Source organism: Vombatus ursinus, unplaced genomic scaffold (assembly GCF_900497805.2).
Source record: "Vombatus ursinus unplaced genomic scaffold, bare-nosed wombat genome assembly UNPS02010193.1, whole genome shotgun sequence".
Lineage (NCBI taxonomy): Eukaryota > Metazoa > Chordata > Mammalia > Diprotodontia > Vombatidae > Vombatus > Vombatus ursinus.
Window position 1 is genome coordinate 8,764,269 of NW_020949971.1, and position 24,548 is coordinate 8,788,816.

The 24,548-nt window shown below is 39.0% G+C and overlaps 1 protein-coding gene across 7 annotated transcripts in view; it reads left to right on the plus strand.

The window, feature by feature from the left end:
- Nucleotides 1–24,548, plus strand: part of KIAA1109 (KIAA1109 ortholog) — a 197,807-nt gene that overhangs the window by 34,157 nt on the left and 139,102 nt on the right. For all 7 annotated transcript variants that reach the window (XM_027853674.1, XM_027853679.1, XM_027853680.1 and 4 more), the window contains 11 exons: nt 7–193; nt 4,385–4,466; nt 4,891–5,084; nt 8,295–8,374; nt 9,182–9,332; nt 10,356–10,512; nt 11,012–11,090; nt 13,557–13,648; nt 15,410–15,527; nt 22,347–22,502; nt 22,775–22,872. In XM_027853674.1, coding sequence (XP_027709475.1) covers nt 7–193; nt 4,385–4,466; nt 4,891–5,084; nt 8,295–8,374; nt 9,182–9,332; nt 10,356–10,512; nt 11,012–11,090; nt 13,557–13,648; nt 15,410–15,527; nt 22,347–22,502; nt 22,775–22,872 — 1,394 coding nt within the window. The remainder of the gene's footprint in view (nt 1–6; nt 194–4,384; nt 4,467–4,890; nt 5,085–8,294; nt 8,375–9,181; nt 9,333–10,355; nt 10,513–11,011; nt 11,091–13,556; nt 13,649–15,409; nt 15,528–22,346; nt 22,503–22,774; nt 22,873–24,548) is intronic.

Here is a 24,548-nt window from a genome sequence, read left to right on the forward strand (position 1 = left end):
CTGTAGATCCAAAGGCAGAGACTAGATTGTACATCACAGTGAATGACTTTGAATTTCATGTCTACAATCGTTCTGATCTTTACGGACAACTTCAAGAATTGTTTGGTTTGGAGCCAACCATAATTCCATCCAAAAAAGATAGCGACAGAGTGCTGGAGAATGGGAGAGAGAGGACGCGGTCCAACATTGAAAGGTTCGAGGCCATAAACGTTAAGTTTTATTTATTAATTGTTTTATTCATCTTCAATGCCTTTATTACAGAATGTCATTGAATTTCCATTTAATTTGTTTCTACTTAATTAAATTTTATACTTTGTGTTTTAAAGTGCCTCTAGACAATGTGGTCTGAAACTAAGTTATATATAGATTGAATATAAGGTCACATTGACTTAAGTAAGACCACAAGGTAAGTTATAGAGTTCTTATAAATTTGCCCTGAGCATGAGATTTTTCTTTACATTTTGACCTTTTAGTTTTTTCTCTTCCTTTTTTCTCTTTCCAGCCCCACTCCCATTTCTTTGTGATTCTAGATGCAGTTTCAGTGAATTGCTAAAGGTTTAAAGTTGTCCTATAATAGTTGAACTGGGATTATGGTCAGTGCATTGATTGAATGCATGTGCATTAAATAGGTACTTATTGATTGATTGATTGATAAATGAAGACCTGAATACAGAAGGTGGTTTTAAAGAGAAAGAATTAATGATAGTTTCTGCTGAGTTTGGTTAGAGCCTGGCATCATGCAGTTCTACTCTCAAGTTTTAGGGAACTGTCAGAAGAATATATTTATATTTTTTGCATTCCAGAGCAAAGTTTTGTGTAATACTTTGGACTATCATCGACATAGAGGATTTAGAATGGACAGGACCTTAGTGGTCATCTTACTCAAACCCTTCGTTTTACAGATGAGGAAACTTGATGAAAAAAGCCAACACAGCTGATTAGTATATTGAAAAAGTCCACACATTTGATGTGTAGCACTGCCAGCCTCCCATCTCCACAAAGGCATGGGTTTATTTCTTTATTCAAGTCTCTTTGTTACATTTACTTTATTTTGGGGGGGGGCCATGCCGTGTAGTTCTGGACATTTACGTTGCTGTAGTCACTGTGTGTGCTCTTTTCTTGTCTCTGCTGACTTCCCTCTTTCAATGTAGATTTTCCCATGTTTCTCTGTCTTCATCACATTGATCTTTTTTTATTTTTTTATTTTTTGGTGAGGCAATCGAGGTTAAGGAATTGCCCAGGGTCACACAGCTAGTAAGTGTTATGTGTCTGAGACTGGATTTGAACTCCTGACTCCAGGGCCGGTGCGCTATCTACTGCGCCACCTAGCTGCCCCTCCATTCATCATTTTTTAACAGCCTAATAATATTCCGTTACATCCATGTACCACAATTTGTTTATCTATTCTTTAAATTGATGGGCATCTACTTTGTATCCAGTTCTTAGCTCTCACAAAAAGTGCTACTCTAAATATTTAAGTATATGGAGACTTTCTTCTTATCAGTCTTGGCTTCCTTGGGGTATAAGCCCAGTAACAGAGTCTCTGGTTCAGAGGGTACAGATATTTTAGTCACTTTATTTGCAGCTTCCCAAAATGGTTGTACCATTTCACAGCTCCACCAGCAGGGTATTAGTGTGCCTATCTTTCAACAACCCCTCCAGCTATTACTATTTTTTGGTCATTCTTGCCAGTTTGCAGGATGTGTAGTGAAACCTCTGGGTTGTTTTGATTTGCACTCCTCGTATTATTAGTTATTTGGAGCATTCTTTAATTCGATTGTGAATACTTTGCAGTCTTCTTTTGAAAACCGTTCATGTCCTTTGACAACTTATCTATTAGGGAATGGCTATTAGTCTTATACATGTTTATTATTAAATGTTTATGGCTTAGAAACTAAACCTTTATCAGAAAAATTTGATACAAAGATTTTTTTTCCCCCATTTGACCACCTCCCTTCTTATCCTAGATGCATTAATATTGTCTGTGTGGAAGCTTTTAAGTTTCAAGTAATCAAAGTAATCTGTTTTTGTCTTTGGTAATTGCTTCTGTCTTTTATTTGATTAAGAATGTATCTCCCAACCATAGTTGTGAGAGGACTATGATCTATTTCTTTTCTCATTTTTCTGAAATAGGATCTTTAGTATTAAGGTCACATGTCCATTTAAATGTTATATGATAGATGTTATAATGGTAAGTTGGAGTCACTCCTAGATTTTAAAGTCATTATAATCATCAGTATTAACTTTAGGGGTACTGCTTTAGGACTTGCCCTGTGTAAGCCCTGAGAATGCGGTGGGGTCTGTGACATTGCCCTCTGCTCAAAACCCAAAAATGTGGTTAGGGGAGTGGAACGATTGGTGCTGGCGGTAAGACAAGTACTGTAAGTTCAGAATAGTAAGAGAGCTCTTGGAATTGGAGAAGACTTCCCAGAGGAGTAAGACTAGGTTGGTAGAAATGGGAAGGGAAAGGAAGAGGTAGATACAATAAATGTTAGGAAAGAAAAAGTTAAAGACCTAGGTGACAGACTAGATGTCTGTCCAGAAAGGTTAAAAATGGGAGCATTGAGGTATCATTTACAATAATAGGGAAGTCTAGGTGTGAGTCAGTTTTGGTGAAGGAGAGGCCAGTTGCTGTACGTTTAAGAGTCAGTTGTGTAAAAGTGATAGTTGAGTGAATGATTACTTTTAGGAAAAGTTATAGAGGTCTTGAGAGGTAATACCTCATAGGGTGCTCCCATTTTAGGGGTGAGTGGATGAAATGAGACCAACAGCGGGGTCAAGGAGTAGAACAGGATAGTGAAGCTAAGGGGGAGATTTCAAGAAAGTAGCAGGTCAGGGAAGGTCTGGGAAGTCCTGGGAAGGTCGAGGAGAATCAAAGCTAGGAAAAGGTCACTGGCTTTGGCAGGTAGTATGGTTTCTTGGTGACCTTAGGGAGAATGATTTTGGTAGTGGTAGGTAGAAGCCATATTACGAAGGGTTTAAGATGTGAGTAGGTATTTGAAATATTATTTTGGCATTGAAAGGAAAAAGAGACAGAAGATGTTAACTCATGGTTGTAGTGAGTTTCGGGTCATAATTTTTTCAATTTTAGGAAGTGTTTTTCTAAGCAAAGGAGAAAGAACCATTGTGAAGGGAAAGATTCAATATGTAGGAGAGGGGATGCCCTGGAGGAAGGGAATGAGATCAAAGTACTGCTTGAGAAATTCACCTGGAAAGCTAGCAGAGAAAAGCTTTCCTCTGGAAGAGAAGAGGGAGCATGGAGGAGGAATGCAAGAATATTATTTAATGAAGGGAATTTTGTATGTACAGAGATGAACTGAGATAGAAAATTACCAGCTACCAGTGTTTTGTTGTTGTATAGAATGTACAGTAGCTCAGTTAACCAGCATGTTCAAGTGATAGGAACTGTTTGTCTCTCCACCCGTCTTGTATGCATGCAAGAGTGTATGTAAGTATACACGTAAATGTTACAGAAAGAATCAAAAGCAATGCCAACATTTAAATTTATATACAAGGGCTTGCCAAAATGAAAATAACAGTAATTGTTTACCAGCCTTTCCAAAGAATTCTTGATTGAATTCTAGAAATAAAACAAGGTGGGCTTATGCTGAAGGCCTAATATTCGGAGTTTTGATATTTAAATTTCTCCTGTCTGAAGAGTCAAAGCTCGTTAACTTGAACATCAGTATCATTATTGAGATTACTGAGAGTTTACATGTAAGTAAAATCTGTGTCGTGCATTTAATCTTGACATTTACCTTCATTGAATTTTAGATTTTGCTTTTAAAAACATCATGTGTATGCCATATACTTTTATTTCTCCTCTTCTATTTTATTTTCATTGTATCAAAGAAAAACTATTTTAGCACGAAGTATTTCTATAGCGTAATGAGCAATAGAGCTAATGACTCTGAGCTGTGCTTTAGGATACCAGTTATTCTTGTTGATCATTTCCATTACATGATTTGTGTCTTTATCATTCATTACTTAATAATTTTGGCACTCTTCTGTAGTAATGAGCATAATGGTAGGTATAATGAGCAGGATCTGTTTCCTTGATGCATACATATGTTTGCCTGAATTTTTCTTCTGAAAAATTTAAAAGAATAGATTAAATCACAGCATTTCTTCTCTTTTTTTTGCTTTTGGTCAGGGGAGAGGAGAAAATAGAGATGAATAGCTGTTCACTTTAGTCGTTATTTTGTTTCCTGTTGCTTTCTTACAGGCAGGCTTGTTTGTGAAAATATTGCTGGTTTTCAGAAGGTACACAGTTTGTCTGAGTACCTTTGTGACTGAAAAAGGAAACTGGAATGCCTATAAAGGCAGTCTGTCTCCTTTTTCCTCCAAAGATACCTTGACCTAATCTGACTTTTTTCCCTCACAGAGTCAAAGTAAGAACAGAATCTCAAGATCCCTCGTCTTCATGGAGGTCCCTTATTCCAGTCATAAAGGTCAATGTGAGCACAGTAAGTAAAATAAAGTATAAAGCATGTGTTAATAACACAGGATTTTTATTTGTGATATTTGCAGCCACAATTTTCACTTAGAAAATTACAGTAATTTCATATAAGTGTGAAAGTGAGTTTTAAAATAGCTCTCTATTTTCAGCACAAATTTATCAGCTCTTAATGATCAGATATTCACAAGTATTTAAGGGACTGTAATTTAACACTCCAGCACCACCGTTTGACAAATAGGATCATTTGAATACAGTATCAGTAAAGTTTGTTTTACATTCCAGGATAATTTCCTTAGATAATAATAACTGCTAAGTAGTTTAGGTTTGCATAGCAGATTGTTTTGGACAAATCTGAGGAAATAAGATGGGTAGTTCGTGGCCAGATCAGACTTGAGCATTAATATTAAGCCTTTTTTTGTCCTTCTCTTTAGGGTCGTTTGGCATTTGGGAATCATTACCAACCTCAGACTCTCTGTATTAACTTCGATGATGCTTTCTTGACATACACCACAAAGCCACCATCCAGCCACCTCGACCAGTTTATGCACATCGTGAAGGGAAAACTAGAAAACGTTAGAGTCATGCTTGTGCCCAGTCCCCGATACGTTGGTCTTCAAAATGATGAGTAAGAGTCTTTTTAATATTTTGTTGGTGTTTTTGCCCCAGTGTAGGCTGCCATCTGTCTGAGGCTAGGAGTTCTTCTTTTGTTGGCCAAGTCGTCTTGGCAGATTGCGTGACCCTTGTGTTGGCTTGAAAGCTAGAACAGCACTGCCCTGCCTGGCTGTAGTGTTGTAAGTGGCCCACTGTTCTCCCGGGCCTCGGCTGGAGACTCTGGAGCTGTCTTTGGTCTAAGCATTTGTAGATGTTTCCTTTCTACACCCTTCTGCCATATTCCCCCGCTTTGCCATGTTGTCTGCAGCTGCTCGTATCTCATCTGAACTGATAGAGTGAGGATGCATGTCCTTGCCTCCTCTGCCACGTCAGTCCTCCCTAGATGTTGAAGTAGTCTACATAACTCAGATGCCTTCAGCCATTTACCGTTGCCGATGGTCTGGCTTCAGTTGACTTTCGTTGCTTTATTTTACCGAGAAGAATAAAATAGGAAAAGATGGTGATGGAAGAAGAAAAAGTAGAGGCCGATTTCATTTCACTTTTAGGAAAAACGTTCCAGCTGGGCTGTCCAGAAACTGGACAAGCTGCATTGGGAAGCAGGCAGGAAGTGACCTGCCCCCTGAGGATTTCTGGCAGAGAGCAGATGATTTTCTGTTGGTGAGATGCAGTGTCTCTCCAGAAATAATTCTTGCTTAAAAAAGAGTAGGGCTTGATCTATTCCAGGGTGTCATGCAGCTCTGAAAGTCTAGCACTTTGTTAGCATGAATCCTTTTTACAGGTAATATCCTGTTCTTTACCACCTCCACACATTTGTACGTGCCGTACCTCATCTTTCTGCCTGTTGGCATCATTACCTTTTAAAGTCCAGCATCAGTTTTACTTCTTTGATGAAATTTATGCTAATCCTTGCAGCTAGAAGTTATCTAACTTTCCTTGAATCTGTCTTGCCACAAGACTGATCACATTTTCACTTGTAATGGAATTTGCAGAATTTTAGAGTTGGAAGGGACCTTGGTGATGCTCGAGTCCGACTGTGACCCCAGTGGTTCCCGTTGATAACACCCTGGACAAGTGGCTTTTTGGTGGGGGGCATCTGCTAAGCCCTGGGGCCAGCCAGGTCTCTGTCTGTTTCCTGACGTTGAACTTGAATTTAATCTTTTCAGCATCCAGTTATCATGCTTCATTCTGCCCTCAAGAGCCAGCTAGGCATTCCGAGACCACCATGTAGTAACCTCCAGGTGTCCAGCAGAGCTGTTGTGTCTGCCCAAGTTTTTTCTTCTGCAGGCTACATATGCCATGTTACTTCAACCAGTCCTGATTTGCTTTGGACTTTAGGCCATCACCGTTGTGTTTCCTCTGCTCGAAGCTTTCCACCTTATCAGTTACCTTCCTGTAATTTAGTGCTTTGAACAAAACATGGGATTGCAGCTGGGGTCAGACCAGATCAGGGTGCAGTAGGCGATCACCCCCTTATCTCTGGGGACTGTGCCCCTCTTCAAGGGCCCAAGATTTCACAAGCCCTCTTGGTTGCTCATTATATTGCAGCATACTGTTGGCTCACTGAGGTGGTGGTCCACTATCACCCCAGATCCCTTTCAGAGAAATGTCTAACCAGGTCTCTGCTGTCTTGTTTTAATAAAGTCAGTTTTAAAAATTCAAGTGAAAAGAATTTACTTACTTTGGTAATTATTGAATTTCACTTGTTCACTACATTCCAGTGTTACAGCTGGTCATTTAGAATGTTAGCTTTTCTTCCTAACCTTGTCTCATCTGCAAATTTGATAAACATGCTCGAGGTCCATTTTTCCAAGTTATCAGTAAACGTAACTCTTGATTCACTGATTGACTTTTAACCAGTATAGGGCCAAGCATTGATCCCTGGGGTGGAGAGCTCTTTTCAAGTTGACGTGGAATCACAGTGTTTACTCTTTAAATCCATCCATTCCACTGGTTCCAGTTCCAGCTAATGGTGCTGTCATTAGGCCACGTCTCTTCAACTTTTTAAAAAATAAGGAACATTGCATTTTATCAACACTTTACATGAGATCGATAGGTTTCCTTTTAACATTTTTCCATCCAATTCCATTCTGAGCTCTCTCCAGCTTTTCCACACAAATAGCTTGAGATACTCTGTCAAATCCTTTGCTAAAATCTAGCATATAAACCCAAGGTAGCTAGATGGCATTGCCATGGATAGAGCATTGGGCCTGGAGTCAGGAAGGTTCATCATCCTGAATTCAAATCTGGCCTCAGACACTTACTAGCTGTGTGACCCTGGGCAAGTCGCTTCACCCTGTTTGCCTCAGTTTCCTCATCTGTAAAATGAGCTGGAGAAGGAAATGGCAAACCACTGCAGTGTCTTTGCCAAGAAAAGCCCAAATGGGTCATGAAGAGTCAGACACGACTATATAAATATAGCCAGAGGCATTCCGCTGATCTACCCACTTAGGAACTTTTATCAAAAACACAGTCAGCTTAGTCTTAGTATAACCTGTTCTTGCAGAAGCCTGCTGGTTCTTTGTGATCACTTCTTCCTTTTCTCAACATTCACTAATTATCTGTTGAATAATATATTTATTCCAGAATTTACCTGGAAATCAGAGTTGTCGAGCTCTCTTTTCTTCATTTCCTAAAAGCATTGGGACATTTGCTGTCTTTTGGTTCTGTGATACCTCCTTTGTTCTATGGTATCTTTTTATATATCACTGGGCCCATTTTTTCCAGTACTTAGAAATGTAGTTCTCTCTGGACCAGGTTTCTTGAATTTATTAAGGGTCCCCAGAGATGCTGGCTTGCTGTCTCTCTACTAGCTTGATTAGACATTTTGTCCTTTACCGGTCACCCTTTATTTTCCTTGTCAGAGAAGTCAAAAGCAGAATTGAATTTGAGCAACCCTGCCTATGTCTGTGTGTCTCAGTTGTCTCATCTATAAAACAGTGGGGTGGGACTTGACCTCAGAGGCCCGTTTCAGCTCTTGATCTCTGGTCCTGTGGCCTCTCTCTGTTACCAGTATCATTTTATTGCCATTTAGTACCATTGTGGAATTTTTTATTGTAGTGATAGAGAAATATTTTTCCTGTAAATCATTTTTCAAGGACCATGTATTGTAGCACTTAAAATATCTTTTTTTTTTGAACTGTTCACACTTAGAAATTAACAGAAAATTAGTGCTTTCCTTTTACAAAAGTTTACATGTTTGGCATTTTTCCTTCCCTTTTGTTAGGCCACCAAGATTAATGGGAGAAGGTTTTGTCGTGATGCAATCCAACGATGTTGACATTTACTACTACATGGATGAACCAGGTAGATTGTTACATGTGAAAAATGAGCAAAATTGGGAAAGGGGGGTACTGATGTTGTGATCTCATTGCTTGATTGTTCTAGGGAATTCCTGGTGGGAAACTCCAGTGCAGGTCATTGTAGTGGTTACTGCTGCCGCTCTAGTGCAACTGAGTTTGGAGTCCCAGAGAGCCGTGCCTGGTCTTAGAGCTTAAGTGATTTGTGCAGTCCTAGAGTCCATGTGTATTAGAGGCAGAACTTGAGTGCAGGTCTGCCTGCCTCTGGCCCTGGCTGTCTACATTGTGCTAACCACTTGTAGAAGAGTTTGACTTAAAGTTTAGTAGTTTTACATGTATTGTTATTTATCTTCTGCAGAAATTAAAAGAAAAGTCTGTTTTTCTTTTAGAATGTCAAAATCTATAATTGAGTCAACAAGACTTAAGTTAAATACTTGTAGACTGGCCCCTTGAGGTTTGATTGAATGTCTTCTCATTGATAGATTAAAATAGACAATACGAAAATTTCTTCTCAATATGCCGCTTTCCAACTGGTACCCCAAAGTGTCTCAACACTGTAATTTGATGGAAACACGTGTTCATAGAAGGGGAAGCTGTTCAGCCTAAGCATCAGTTTTAGAAAAATCTGCTTTTTGCATGCATTGAGCCTTGAAAAGGCTTGTAAGAGTCATCTTTATTTCTCTTATTTTGATTCAAGATAAAGGGTTTTAGGCCAAGCATTTATATGTTTACAATTTCTAAGTACTTAGCTATGGGGGGCAAACTTTCATGACTTTTCTAAATAGCTTATTTTCTATTGTGTTCTGCAACATAGGCCTGGTCCCAGAAGAAACTGAGGAGACTGTTGAGGGAGAAATGAGCAGTGAGGATAGTAAATTGCAAGACTTGCCTCCGTGTTGGGGATTGGATATAGTTTGTGGTAAAGGAACGGATTTCAATTATGGACCCTGGGCTGACCGACAGAGGTACTTGAATCAAACGTGGCCAGTATACCTTTTTGTTTGTTTGTTTGAATTCTGTTTTATTTTTTTCAATCAGCAAAAATCTACCCCTTGCAGGTTTTGGTAGCCCCCTTTGCCTTTTTGGCCCCCTCCCTTTTCAACCTCCCCCTTTCTCTTTTGTCTTCCTCAGTAGGATGCCAGGTCCTTGAAGAGAAGGACTGTCTTTCCTTTGCTTGTGTTTGCATCCCCAGTGCCTGGGACAGCACCAGTTCTTGATAAGGGCTTCTTGATTTGAGCCCCTTAGTACACGTAGAAAGTCAGACCCAGGATGATTCAGACCGAGCTGCAACCGCTGAGAGTTGTAGGCCCAGACTCTGATTTTCCGACCTCGGGTCAGTGTCATTAAAACCTTTTTAACTGCGTTGGAAGGTATTAAGAGTCCCTTCCTCACATCTTCTCCACGAGCCAGAATTTGGCGTAAGTCCTTCAACACGAGAACGAAGGACAAACGGCAGCAGCAGCTTCCCAGCAAATAGACAACTGACAGTTCGTTCCCTAGACGTCGGGCATAGAATTGCATCCTGACCTTCTTTGGTCTTCCTCAGTGCTTTGTTTCTCTACGCTTTGGGCAAGTCTTGTACAGTTAGAATATTTAATACGTTTTTGAATGCAACTTCGAAGTACAGTACAAGGAAGAATGTCAAAGTGTTCTGAATGAAATAAAAGACTGTCTTTGCAAATTTGCATCTATCATTGTCACACTTTGGATTTTTTGACAACAGTCTTTCCCTTACTGACTTGTCTCATGTTATAGCACTTGCAGTGTTCCCTCTGAGTCGTCTTTTGTTTTGTGTAAATGTAAACATTGAGAGGAGAGTCATTGGTGCTAATGGAAAGGGTTAGGGTGATCCAGTGGGTATAACTTGAACATTTTTATTGGATGTCTACCAGACTAATGGGTTGTGAACTATTTTGAGAAATTAAGGAATTTGGCACATTTTACCTCATTCATTTGAATAATGGTTTATTATTCCTTTTATTTTATAGAGACTGTTTATGGAAGTTTTTTTTCCCACCTGATTACCAAGTTATGAAAATTTCTGAAATTGCTCAGCCAGGGAAACCGAGGCAAATCCTTGCTTTTGAGCTGCGGATGAATATCATTGCAGATGCCACGATTGATTTGTTGTTCACAAAAAATAGGGTAAATAATGGAATGATATCTAGTAGTATTCATGCTGTATGAGAAATTATTTTATAAAATGTTTCATTGTATCTACCAGCAGTAGATATTCAGTCAAAATGGAACCATTTTCATTTGTACATTTTCAGTTGTTTCATGATGGGAGAATTCATGTTTCTTCTTCTCCATACATTTTGTGAAATGGCAGTTGACTGAAAGAGGTGAAAAAATTTGGAATAAGGATTTTTCATGTATTCTTCCAGTTAATGTCTTTTACATATGCCTTCTTTATTTGGAGCTTAATCTTCGTCTGACTTTTTCCAGAATTTCTCATAGGTCTATTATAAATTTGCATTGTTCAACCTTGCATTTTTGGCATCTTGGAATGGGTCTTTTATTTTAACTTACCTTTTTGTTCAGATGTCTACTTTCTTGTATGACACTGAACTTTTAAAAACTTGAGACTTTGTTACCAATAATGTTTTATTCCCCTTCTCCCTCCCTCCCTTTTTTTTTGTAGGAAACAAATGCTGTACATGTAAATGTGGGAGCTGGGTCGTATTTAGAAATCAACATTCCTATGATAGTTGGGGAAAATGGTAAGCTGAGATTTTATTTTTATCTTTAAAATAGTATACAAATAGTAGAATAATTTTTGCTATAGAATAAATTTATCAAAAGAATTTTCATTTTAGGCCTTTAAAATACTTTAATATTACTATCAGAGTAGCTATAAGCGTTGTGACACTGTTATTTTAACATAACTATTTTGACCCTGTTGATCACCTCCTTCTTCTGGGTACTTGATTGTTCCTTGGTTTTTGTGACCTTACCTTGTTGTATCTGAATGTTCTTTTCCCAGTCTTTTTTAACTCTCTTATTACCATCCTAACTGTGGGTTTTTCCTAGGGCTCTGTCCTGGGCCCTTTCCTCTTTCTATAACTTCCTGATGATTTAATCACCTTCCATAGATCCAGTTATCTCTACACAGATGATCCTGAGGTTTGGAGATGTAGCCCTAACCTGTCTCCTGGCGTTCAGCCCTACATCGTTAGATGCCTGTTGCACATTTCCACTGGGTATCCTGTAAGAACTTTTGATTCTGCACGTCCAAATAGAAGTCATCGTCTTCATCCCTGAGCCTGACCCTCCTCTAAACTTCCTATTTATGTTGAGAATACTGTTGACCTGGGAAGTTGTTGAAGTGCACAGCCTCTATTCTTCATTCATTCTTTACTCCCCACATTTATAATCAGTTGTCAGGTCAGGTTTTTCACTTCAGCAGCAGCTTTCCCCCCTGGCCTTTCCATTCTTTTCCGGGCCATGACCTCTCACCTGCATTATGGCACTAGACTCCTCATTGCATTCACCACTTCTGGAGTTGGCTCTCCTGTTTCTAGGCTCCATCGAGCTGCCAAAATAGTATTCTTTAAACATGGGGGTTTTGTTGGTTGTTATTGTTATTTGTTTGTTTCCTGCAGCTCCTTATCGCCTTTGGGATTAATTATGGACTCCTCCACCTGGTATTTAACCTCTTTCATCGGTTGGCTCTAGGCCTACCTTTCCAGGCTTGTGGTCCATGACTTCTTCTCACAAATTCCAGGTTCCACCCAGACTGGCTTTTTAGCTTTTACTTAGTCTTCTTGGCAGGCCATCTTGAGTCCACACCCGTCCCTCCATGGCCTGAACATGTTTCTTCCTTGCCACTTTCTGCCTCAAGGAATCTTTTGAATCTCACTGTCAGAGGTGACGGCTAACTATCTCAGGTTGTCTCATCTGTGCAGGAGGTGTACCCATGCAAGAGGATGTAAGCTCCTTGAGGTTAGGCAGGCACTGTTTTTGTTGTTGTCTCTCTTCCCCAGTGCCTACCTCATGGCCTTGCATGTACTCAAGGCTTTCCCAATGGAATTGAAGACTGTGAGTGCCTAGCAGGATTGTATTAGTTTTTAAACCCTTGGTAATCCCGGGGCCTTAAACTTAGTAACAGGAGGATCTTATGAAGTAAGTTACTGAAGAGTTATAAACAGTATTTGCTAGTATGTGAACAAACATGAGAATTCCTAAACATTATTATATTTTATTAATAATGTGTTAAAATTTAAGCCAGATTTACCCTTGTCAGTAAGTTGTACATTTAAGGAAGCCCGACTATCAGGCCATCAGAGCACCTTTTTAAGGTTGTATTCAGTTTTATACTAAGGAATGTCTAAATTGTCTTTAGTTCTGTCTGAGCTAATATTATCTCCTGGTTTTTATATATTTGAAGTCTCTATTAGTCATATGTCTGAAGTCTGCATATTAATGCTCTTCTCTTATTAAATTTAGCTGGCTTTCAGTCTCTTTGCTTTTCTTTGCCTTTGTTTTTACCTCTTACTGCATTTATATTGAGAAAAATAATAATGAAATTCAGCTTTGTTGTGATGAAAATGGAGCCCCATGCTCTCACTTTTTGTGTTGCAGGTCAGTTTTTTGAATCTAGCACGATATAGCAGCAGTTTGTATTTTGAAGTTGGGTTTTCTTTGAAGTGGTCCCGACTTCCAGGGCCTTTAACATTGGTTAAGTCATATACATAGGGTACAGTGATTAGGACAGCTAAATTTCCATGTAAGATGATGAGTTCTGTTCTGATCAGGTTGAGTTTAAGATGCCTCCAGGAGAGTTAGTTTGAGGTAACCAAGAAGCAGTTGCTGATGTGTTACTAGAGCCCAGGAGAGAGCTTAGGACTTTATATGTGTATCTGGGGATAAATTTGCCAAGAGAGAGTAGTCGAATTCATAGGAGATGATGAGATAGATCACCAAGAGAGATAGCATAGAGGGGGAAAAGAAGAGGATCAGCAAGGGAGTCTTAGGAGACACCCAGGTTGGGACACGTGCCTTGGATGAAGATACAGCAGAAGAGGGCAGCAGATTATTAACCTGCCTCCAAATAGCCCTGGTGACAAACTTTTTGTTTTTCTCCAGATTTAATATCCCCAGGGTGATGCTGTATGGTATGGTAAGCTAAAATAGGACTGCCAAGAGAGAGCTTGAATTCTTGTTAATTATTTTCTTCCATCTAATAGGTTATACCCCTGCAATTAAAGGACAACTTTTACATGTTGATGCTACCAGCAGTATGCAATACCGGACCCTTTTAGAAGCAGAAATGTTAGCAGTAAGTCCTTAGTACGTGATAGTGTGCATGCCCATGTGATATACAGAATTTGCTTTAGGGCTAGGGTTCTAACCGTGTGTCGTGGACCCCTTTGACAGTCCGGTGAAGCCTATAGACCCCTTCCCTTCACAGAATAATGTTTTTAAATGCATAAAATAAAAAAAATTACAGAGGAAACCATTTATATTGAAATACAATTATCAAAATACTTTTAAAAAGCTATTTCCTGGACCTTAGACTGAGAATCTCTGATTGAGACTATCTTATACAAGTCAAAGCAAGAAGGTAATAATCATCCATTAAAGGGCTTACTATTTGCCAGGCTCTGTACTAAGCACTCAACACTCAACGTAGAAATACAAGCCAAAAAGAAAGGTAGTTCCTACCTTCAAGGTACCTACATTCTAAGGGGGGAAGATAGTACATAAAACGGAGGTGCAAAGCTGCGGAGGGAGGTGAGGTGGAAGAAGAGATAATACTGAAGTTTGGAGAGTCTGAAACACTGCCAGGAGAGGAACAAAGCTTGGCCAGCCTGGGCCTGTACCTGGTCCCAAAACGAAGGCCTTAAGCGTGCTGTGTAAGCTGGCTTGCTAGAGACATGTCCCCGAGTCCTCATGGGAAAATCAGCTTGGATGGGGAGAAAGGGCTTTAAGTATTTCTATTATTTCTAGACCTAAGAAATGTTACTGGGGGGCCAATATCTCTCCATGCACCCCTCGGCCCAGCTCTTATCCTCCTAGGTAAGAAGAAGTGAAATCCCTGTGTACTGGTTCAGTCATGAGCATGCAGCTGTTTCTCATTGGGACAGAACATAGATAGTCACTTGAAGGCTATTATTATTATTATTTTGCTTATAAGAATTTAAGTTGTTACTTTATGTGACCAGACTAAACTCTGATGTGATAATGAAATTATCTTTTTTTACTAAATTCTTCTTTATTACTTTTGTTTTTTCATGGTTCAAAAAAATGAATAATATTGTGGGATTTTTTGTTTGCTTTGTTAAAACCCTTGTGAGAGACTTAATTCAAAGAGATTCTGGAAAAATTATCACTACATAGATAAAATACTACCTACACAGGACAAAATGCTGTCATGTAAAAGTATTAAGAATTTTGTGGTGCTCAGCTTTGTCTCATGTGATCAAATGATAGCACGTCTGGAAGCTAAATGTTAAATGTTTAGAGTTGGGCATATTACAAATGTGTCTCGTAACCATGATTGGCATCCCTTGTGGACAGATAGTGCCGTTAGAGGGCAGACCCTCATCCTCGGGGAGGCGGCCTTTTGTCCTTGAGGGGCTGCCATTCTTTGGCAGTTAGCTTAGTGTGCTGGGGGGCGGGGGGGAAAGAGGATGTATAGCCACTGTGACAATGTCAAGTGGGATCCCAAGAACCTGGAGTGCCAGGCGTCATTGGCTCTGGAGGGGAGTGAGGAGTGAGGTCTGTGCAGGAAGCTGAGAGTCTCATCTACCGCTCCAGATGGCCTTCCTTTGTACTTGATAAATATCATAACTTGGTCTCCAAGTTTTGTGAGTGCACTGTGACTCAGTATTAGAAATTAATAATTAGATCAGTAAGCTCCTCGAATAAAGCAGCAAGTATTGACCTTCAGCCACAGAGAGCCTACGATCCTAGAAGTGCCTTCTGTTCAGCTTAGCAGGAAAATAAGTTTTAATTACTCACCATTATACATGATTGACTCTTCATTTCTGATGCTGTTAACACATTGTCACATTTTAAGTTCTTATTTGGTTCACAGTTCCATGTCAATGCCAGCTATCCCCGAATATGGAATATGCCCCAGACATGGCAGTGTGAGCTAGAAGTTTATAAAGCGACTTATCACTTCATCTTTGCTCAGAAAAACTTCTTTACAGGTAATTTATTTGTCTCAGAATCAAATGTGAATAAATAAACATGATTGCATTTGGCAAGTTTTGTTTGGCACTATTCATTAGAGTTTATTTGCTTTTGCTTTTATGTATTGCTCTTACCCCAAAGAGAAAGTCTTTTAAAGATACTTCTTTTCCTTAACCCAAGGAAAAGAAAGAAGAAAGTTTAAAATAAAGGAGCAGCTTAACTTTGATTGGTACTTTGTTTGAATAGGAGAGATAATGTGTGCACCTCCAGTAGGGAGATGGCAGTAAGTGGGGCTTCCCAGTTTCTGGTGGTATTCTGTATCATGCAGTAAACATTTGTTACGTGCCTACTGTGTACTGGGGATACAAATGTGAAAAAAGAAAAAGGAGCTAAACTCTAATGGGAGAAGACAACACACAGATGTATGCTGCTAACACGGGGCATGGTGGGAAAGTCAGAGAAGTCCCCAAATAGGTCCGCCAGTCAGAGGGGCAGAGAGTGGCGAAGGGTTAGTGTCCCAAAACTGGTGGTGTCTGGCAAGATGATGGGGATTTTCCCCAGCAATGAGCTCCCTGGGGCCAGGTGGAGAAGAGAAAGTGCTATCAGTCTACAGTGGAAGAGATCCAGATGGGTAAAGCTAGGATGTTCCATCTCATTAGTTTAGGTGTTCACTAAGAGTCTTTATTAATTTAATCCAATGTATTATGGAATCTGAACTCCAGGGTTACATGTTAGAAAACAAGCACAGTCTAAATCTAAGCAAAAGATTTAGATTTGGATTACCTGTTTTTAGACTTAATTGTTTGAGCCCTTTTTCCATTCCTTTAACTTAAATAATTGAATTGATTCTTTTTGGGAAAAAATGCTTTATTTTTCCAGGTATTATAAAGGTTTCATAGTTCACAAACATAGTACCATAGAGTGTATAAAAAAGCCATAAAATGAGAATATTTCCTTAATTTATTCTATGCTGTTAGAGAATTTAACTAAAGCAAAAACTCTTTTTCATTTCAGGTAGAACTTTTTAGAATACAAAATGTACAAGCTTAGAATTATAGTGAAACCTAAGAACACTTTGAACATGGGCAGTAATTCACCTCAATTTGTTATGAATAATGATTTTTTTAGTCCAGAGGAAGCTCATGTTTTACTCAGGTCTGAAAGCCAGCCAGTAAGCTGTTTTGCTTGTTGTATGGTTTCCTGGGGCTAGTCTAGATTCAGTCTTCATCCATTTGTGTGTCAGCATGGCTTAGGAAAATTATCTGTCCTAATGATATCACTAATACTAAGTCATTAAACTTTGTAGGATTGTATATAGCTTAAATCCAATCTCAGTGTGGGAGATGAGGGGTGCCAAATGATTAACATGTGCCAGAGTGGTAGGGGTCACTAATAAGATTAAAAGAATGAGGCTTAATAAGAAGGGAGTCTGCAGGTAGAGGTGGAAGTTACTGTAGCAGTAGGATTTTAGTTGTGATAAAATAAATGGACAGTCATCTGAAATAATAGGACATATACAAAATATATTTGATTTTAGATTAAGAAGAAATAAAATATCAAATCTTTGTAATCTCAGATTTGAAATTTACAGTGTTTTGTTTGAGAGAAAAGACATTTGTTAGGAAAGTAGTAACTTTAATGCTTTCCATATGGTGGATTGAATTATCAAGAAATATTAGAGTTCATCTTTAGATTTTAATTTTAAATCATCACTCTAGTGTAAAAATATAGCAGAGTTCATGTCTAGACACCTCACTGAATGAATAGTGTGTATTCCCAAAAGGATGTTACTTTTTAGAACTTGAAGTTGGGAAATAAAAGTTGGGGTAAAATTAGTAAAGTGATTGATGATTGAATAACCCATTGTTGTAATTTTTCATTAAGCAAAGATGTTGATCTAAATAGGCTGGAAAGACAATAGCTCAGTCGTTTTGAGACAGAGTTAATTCTTTGTCATCAAGCAGACTTCAGTTAATCAGCTTTGCAAACAACAGCAGTAACTGTAAATCTTCAGCGCTATTGTCATATCTCATAACAATTCAGCCAAATTCATCCCACAGTTATTAAGTCTCTGTTTGATTTCATTATTTCCCTGGTGATAGGACGCTGCGGGGGTCTGGATTGGAGTTCATGCAGTCAGAGAGGTTGGGAGGAAGTGTTAGTAAGAGTGACTGAAGGTGAGGAGGGGTAGAAGCCCTCTACGACTTTCTGAGAATCAGCTCAATTATTTAAGTTAAAGGAATGGAAACCATTCAAGACAGACAATCAAGTCTAAAAACAGATCATCCAAATCTAAGTCATCCCACTAGGACTCTCCTCAAAGATGGGGGTGGGGGGAATGTGCGGACTAGTTCCGTGACCCCTGCTTTGAAAGTGTTGGTTCTTTTTGGTCTGCTAACTATTACCTTTTACAGTTGTTTAACCTTCATAAACCTAAAGCTGTTTAGTTGATTTTCATGTTTATGAGTCTTCAGCCCTTTGTCCTCATCACAGGATTACCAAATCTTTTAGTTGCCCCCCCCCAATAGATTTCTTGTTTCCAAATACTTACATTATTTCCATGAGCTTTTTTCTGGAAAGTCCAGATTCTTACCATATTTGAAGTTGAGGTTTAGACTGAATTCTGTTACTCCAGTGGAAAACCAATTGCTTACTCTCAATGGGTGCATCTCATTTTAGGTGCTAGTTTTTATGTTACTTTGAACAGATAGTACAGTGGCCATTTTGATGATGGCATTCTATTGATTCTACCTTTTCTCATGAAGACTTGTTACACAATTGTGTGACTTGTATTTGTTGAAAATCTTTCCCATCTCTCACGGTTCTTCTGCACTACAGTAGACTATTAAGGGGCAGCCTGTGTAGTAGGTACTGGGCTCGGCACAGGGGATACAAAGACAGAAAGAAAACAGTCCGTGCTCTTGAAGACCCACAGTCTAGAAGTCCGTGCAGAGAGATATAAAAAAGAGACAGAAGGTAAATTTGAGAGGTGGCAGTAGCAGCGGGGACAAAAGGACAGCAGAAAATACTTCATATAGAAGATGGTACATGAAATGAGTCTTGGAGGAAACAAGGCAGGTAAGGAGAGAGCACATTATAGGAGTGCAGATGGCCAGTGTAAAGACAAGGAGGTGGGAGGTGGAGTGCTATGTATGAGGGGCAGTAAGAACATAACTGAGAAAGGAAATAGGGGCCAGCTTATGAGGCATTTTAAGTGATAAATAGGAGTCTACAGTTTGTCCTAGAGGTAGTTTTGCAATAATCTAGGCAGGATATGATGAAAGTCTTACCTAGAATGGTGGGCCAGATGAATAGAGTGAAGGAGGTAGATGAGAAGAGATATTTTGGAAGTAGAAATGCTGAGATTTGGCAGTTGATTTGAATACCAGTGAGCATGAGGGTAGAGGATGACGTTGAGATTGTAAATCTGGGAGTCTGGAAAGATGGTAGTTTGCTTGACAGAGATAGGGAAGTTTCTGGGAGGGTTAGATTTTGGGAGGAAAATAATGAATTCTGTTTTGGATATGTTGAGGTTAATAAGTCTACAGGACGAAGGGAGGATGAAACCAACATGACAGAGTGAAATGAGCATTTTTGCCTAGTTCTTACAACATACCCCTTTAAACAACATTAAAAAGCATATCAAACTAAATTCTGAGCAAAATAACCAACAAAACATTATAGTTAGTAATTTTTCCAGCCTGGGGCAACTTAGGAGGACAGAAAGAGAGTTCTGCACACAGTGGAGTGTGGACTGGTGAGGATCATGGTGAAATAGCAGTGATGCCAATTGTGGCCCTTGGTGGTGGCAGTGGCAGTATCAGGAGTGACCAATGCACAGGAATGGTAAGTGGCCTGAACACCAGATCAGGAAGAGATTCAAGAGAGACTCCTGTGCTGGTACTAGGCCTATGACCAGGTGCCATTTGGAAGCGCCATTATTGCCCATTTCCCACTTCTGAGTCAGTTCCAGAGCAATGAGTGTAGGAGTTGGAGTTCTGACGGAGCAAAGACCTTTCCTGGATAAGGATGAGAGTGAATACCAGAACTCTCCTCAGATCACACCACCTTGGAAGCATCCAAAAGTTGCAGGCCCCCCAGACCTAGCTAAAAAAGTTTCAGGACATAAAAGCTAGATCAGACCAAACACTCCACACTGGAGCTGAGCAGAGCCCAACTCTAACATAATGACCAAGGTCAAGAAATAGACTGGAAAAGTGAGAAAACAGCAGCAAAATAAAGAACCTGACCATAAAAAGCTACTATGGTGACAAAGAAGTTCAAGTCAAGCATAGAAGACAATGATGAAAACATTCACAAGCAAAGCTTCAAAGAAAAGATGCAAACTGAACAGAAACTCAACAAGAATTCCTAGAAGAGCTAATGTTTTGTTTTTTTTTAAAGAGCAGAAAATGATTTAAAAAATCAAATTAGTAGTAGAATAAAAATGGAGAAAAGAAATGAGAGCAATGCAAGAAAAATATGAAAAGAAAACAGCTTAGTAAAAAAGGCACGAGAAATATTGATGAAGATAACCCATAAAAATTAGAATTTCTGCTTCTTCAAGGAAAGCTAATGACTCCATGAGACATCAAGAAATAATAAAACCAAGTTGAAAGGGTGAAAAAAGAGAAGAAGAAGAAAATATGAAAGATCTCATAGGAAAACAGCTGACTTGGAAAATAGATAGAGGAGAGATCATTTAAGAATTATTAGACTTCCTGAAAGTGATCGTAAAAAGAACTTAGACATCTTATTTTAAGAAATTATAAAGGAAAACTGCCCGGATAACTTAGAACCAGAGGACAAAATAGAAGTTGAAAGAAACCACCATTCACCTCCTGAAAGAGATGCCAAAATGAAAACTCCCAGGAATATTATTGCCAAATTCCAGAGCTCCCAGGTTAAGGAGAAAATATTGAAAACAGCCAGAAAGAAAGTATTTCAAATACCATTGAGCCAAACAAGATCACACACAATTTAGCAACTGTACATTAAAGGAGCAGAGGGCTTAAAATATGATATTCCAGAAGGCAAAAGAGCTAGTATTATTATCAAGAATAACCTACCCAGCAAAACTGACTATAATCCTCCAGAGGAAAAAATGGACATTTCATGAAGAGAGGACTTTCAAGCATTCTGGATTAGAAGATCAGAGCTGAATAGAAAATTTGACATTCAAACACAAGACTCAAGAGAAGCATGAAAAGGTAAACATGAGATATCACAAGGAACTTTAGTAAGGTTAAACGCCTAGGTTCTCACATGAGAACATGATACAGATAACTCCTGAGAACTTTATCATCATGAGGACATCTACGCTTCTTCGTCCGGTGAGGCTCCTAGACACACCTGGTAAATCATCTGTAGGAGCTTCCACCCTCTGTGTGGTTGTCTTCCTCTAGCACTCTCAGCCTTACATTGTGCCATTCTCTATCTATGTCTCCTCATTCATATTTTTATATTTAACACTTTTATTTCTGGTTTGTTCAGAAAAGGACATGGTGACAGAAAGTAATTTCTTTTATAAAGCATTCTAGTGGCTGCACTTGGTCTATATAATTATGGGTTGTTGGCTTTTTGGGTTTTTTTCTGTCTTTTACGTTCAAGTAACGGCAGGAAATTGTAGATTAGACACTTTGTAGTTTACGTGTGAGGGAATGCCTAGTATTTCTTAACAGCTATTCTTTCACCAGTTATTTCATTACTGAATTACATTAAATGAGTCCAAAGGGACTCCTGATTGACCCAAAGATAGATTCTTAATAAATACTGTAAGAAGCCTCAGGAGTAAAAGATTTGGTGTTTAGACAGAAGTGATCAACTGTTCTGGGAATAAGTAGCTAGTTTAGAATTAACATGATGAAGAAATCGAAAGAAAGAATAATATAACAGTAACAAAATGGTCTAGCTACAGCTGATTAGTATTTTCTAGGTCATTGTGATTTAGTTATAAATTCAATTCTGATTGTATCATTTAGGATTATATTTAAATTGTCTATGATGTCTTTTTAATTACTTTAAAGATGGTAATCAAGGAAAACACTTATTCCCATGTTTAAGATTTTTGTTTCTGTATACAGAAATAAGGGAAATTGTATTTTTTGTTTTGAGGAAAAGTAAATAACAGAAGTGTTCGTAGAAATTGGTTTGCAAAGCACTTTCCTCACAGCAAGTATCGTTAATATTTTGCCTGTATTACATAGGAGGAAACTGAGACTCAGAGTCAAATGACTTGCTAATGAGCATATAACATCTTTTGATTCACCATTCCAATGTTCTTTCTACTACTACAAAATAAAGATGTTTTAAAAATCATTTGGTAATCAAATTTTCTTGTGGTAGACTATTTTGACTTTCTTGGATTATTGAAAGTTTGATTACATCATAGAACTTTTTACCTTTCTTAAGACAAATTAAGTTACCCTATAATTTATTTTTCATCTTCTGAGTAAACTTTGTCAGGTTATTGATTCTTTTAACATGTAGTTGCATATAGATATAGCAGTTAAATCTTAGAGAAGAACATTTGGAATGTAATGTGAGGTTATGTAACCTCTGTATTAAAGACATTATATTCCGTAGTTTCTGTCTTTCCTTGACCAATAACAAAACCCCTATTTTAAAAATAATTGTCTTAATGGAAAATGTGTTGTGGATATGGGGAGGCCTGTTGCAAAGAGATAAGGATGTGGGAACATTTAGACAGTCTGCTAATTATCTAAATATCTAAGATTGAAGACTCGTCATTTTGGCTCGAAAGTTCATTTATTTGTGTGAATCTTATTCTTTGGTCTAAATCTGAAATAACGTTTCCTTTCTTAAAATCATTCTAGATTTAATTCAAGATTGGTCGAGTGATAACGCCCCTGATATTTTTTCATTTGTTCCATATACATGGAATTTTAAAGTTATGTTTCATCAATTTGAAATGATTTGGGCGGCGAATCAACACAATTGGATTGACTGTTCAACCAAACAACAAGAAAATGGTGAGAATTTTTTAAAGTAAAGTTTAAATACTTTTCTCATTAAAAACAATACTGCAAGGAAAATTTGTCTTGATCTTTATTTCATGGGTACTAGAATTAAATTTTTTAAAATTTTCTAGTATGAATGATAAAGCTGTTTAAAAACTGCTTTGGTTTTTGTTGGATTAAAGTATTTTTTAAAATTTAATTTTATTTGGGGATTTGTATTAGAAAAGCTTTTTAATTGACCAATATTGAATTTAATGTTTAAAAGAAGTTCTCTTCTCTTTTAGTTTATCTGGCAGCCTGTGGGGAAACGTTAAATCTTGATTTTTCTTTGCCTTTTACTGACTTTGTTCCAACCACATGCAATACGAGATTCACTTTAAGGGTATGTATTATTAAGTACGTAATTTACCAAACAAAAAAAAAAAAAAAAGCTCTACTAAGTTGTCTAATTGAAACAGATGTAAGCCTTATTTTCAAATACTCTCCTTCCTGTTGTTCAGCCTTACCTGGCATAGGGCTTCAGGAGTGGGTGCCAGTGCATCCTGGAGTCAGAAAAACTGTGTTTGAGTCATGGCTCTGACGCTTCTGAGCTGCTGCTTTCTTCCCAATAAAATGGGGAAATTAAACTTGCCACACTGACTCCCTGACTGGGTGGTTGTCAGGAGAGTGCTTCATGAAAGTGAATTGCTATTATTTTAGGCTGTCTGTTTATCTTCTTCATGGTCACAGTTTGCAGCTTATGCACTAGCCTTGTTTTTATCATTTGCTGGTGATAATTCAGCATCATCTTCAGCCTCTTACTAAACTACTTACGGCTTGTGAGGTCTTCTGAACTCCAAATTCCTTGTTGGTGAAGTGGTCATGTTAGATCATGGGTGGGCATTAGCAGCTGGGGGGATCAAGAAATGTTTCGTGTAGAATGTGATGATAAAGCAGAGTTTTTAAGGAAACAGGTGCTTCTGAGAGGCCGAGGTGAGCTGGAAATGCATTCTGGGCACATGGGGCAGCCAGTGCAAAGGCTCTGAGTTGGGATGGGGAGGGTGCTGTATGAGGACCAGAGAGAAGATCAGTTTAGGTGGAGTGCCGAGTGTAGGAAGAGGCATAATGTGGGATGAGGTTGGGGCTGGGATGCGGACTTTCAGGACTTTAAGAGCCTCTGTGTGATCCTCGAGGCAATAGAGAGCCAGAGGAGCTTACTGAGGGAGGCAGTGTCCTAGTCGGATTTGTCCTTTTGGAAAATCCCTTTGGTGGCTTGGAGACAGCTGGAAGGTTCTCATGTTAGCCCAGGCAGGAGGCAGTAAGAGCCGGAGCTATCGACTATATGAGTAGAGAGAAGGAGACAGATGTAAGAGAGAAGGCGGAGGGGACGTGACAAGATTTAGCACAGGATTGGATCTGTTTGGATAAGGAGCAGTGAGGAGTCAGGATCAGTGCTGAGTTTGCACAGCAGGGTGTCTGGAAGGATGGTAGTGCTTTCAGCAGAAATGAGGAAGCCAGATTTCTAAAGGTTGAGAAAGGAACGATAGGAGGACATTGGGAAGCAGCATGTGTGCCGAGGCATCTTCTTTAGGACGTTGGCTGTGGAAGCTGGTGGGTGTTTCAGACCAAAGGAAGTTGAGGTGAGGGGTGGGTTTGAGGAGAAGGAAAATGCGTTCTGGGCTGGACATAGTGAGTATTGAGGTGCCTGTGGGGCATCCAGTGTGATGAGGCAGTTGGCAGGTGTGTAACTAGAGGTCAGGATGGAGACTAGGGCTGGATATTATATATTTTTTTGGTTTGTTTTAGGCAGTTGAGGTTAAGTGACTTGCCCAGGGTCACACAGCTATAAGTGTCAAGTGTTTGGTCTGAGGCCGGATTTGAACTCAGGTCCTCCTGACTTCAGGGCCAGTGTTCTATCCACTGCGCCACCTTGCTGCCCCATAGGGCTGGATATTATAGATATTAGATTTACTTACCTGAAGCTATCTGGCATTTGGATCCATAGGAACTGAGGAGATCACCAAATGAGAGAGCGTGAAGAGGGAATAGATGAAGGCCCAGGCGAAAGCCCGTGGGGTA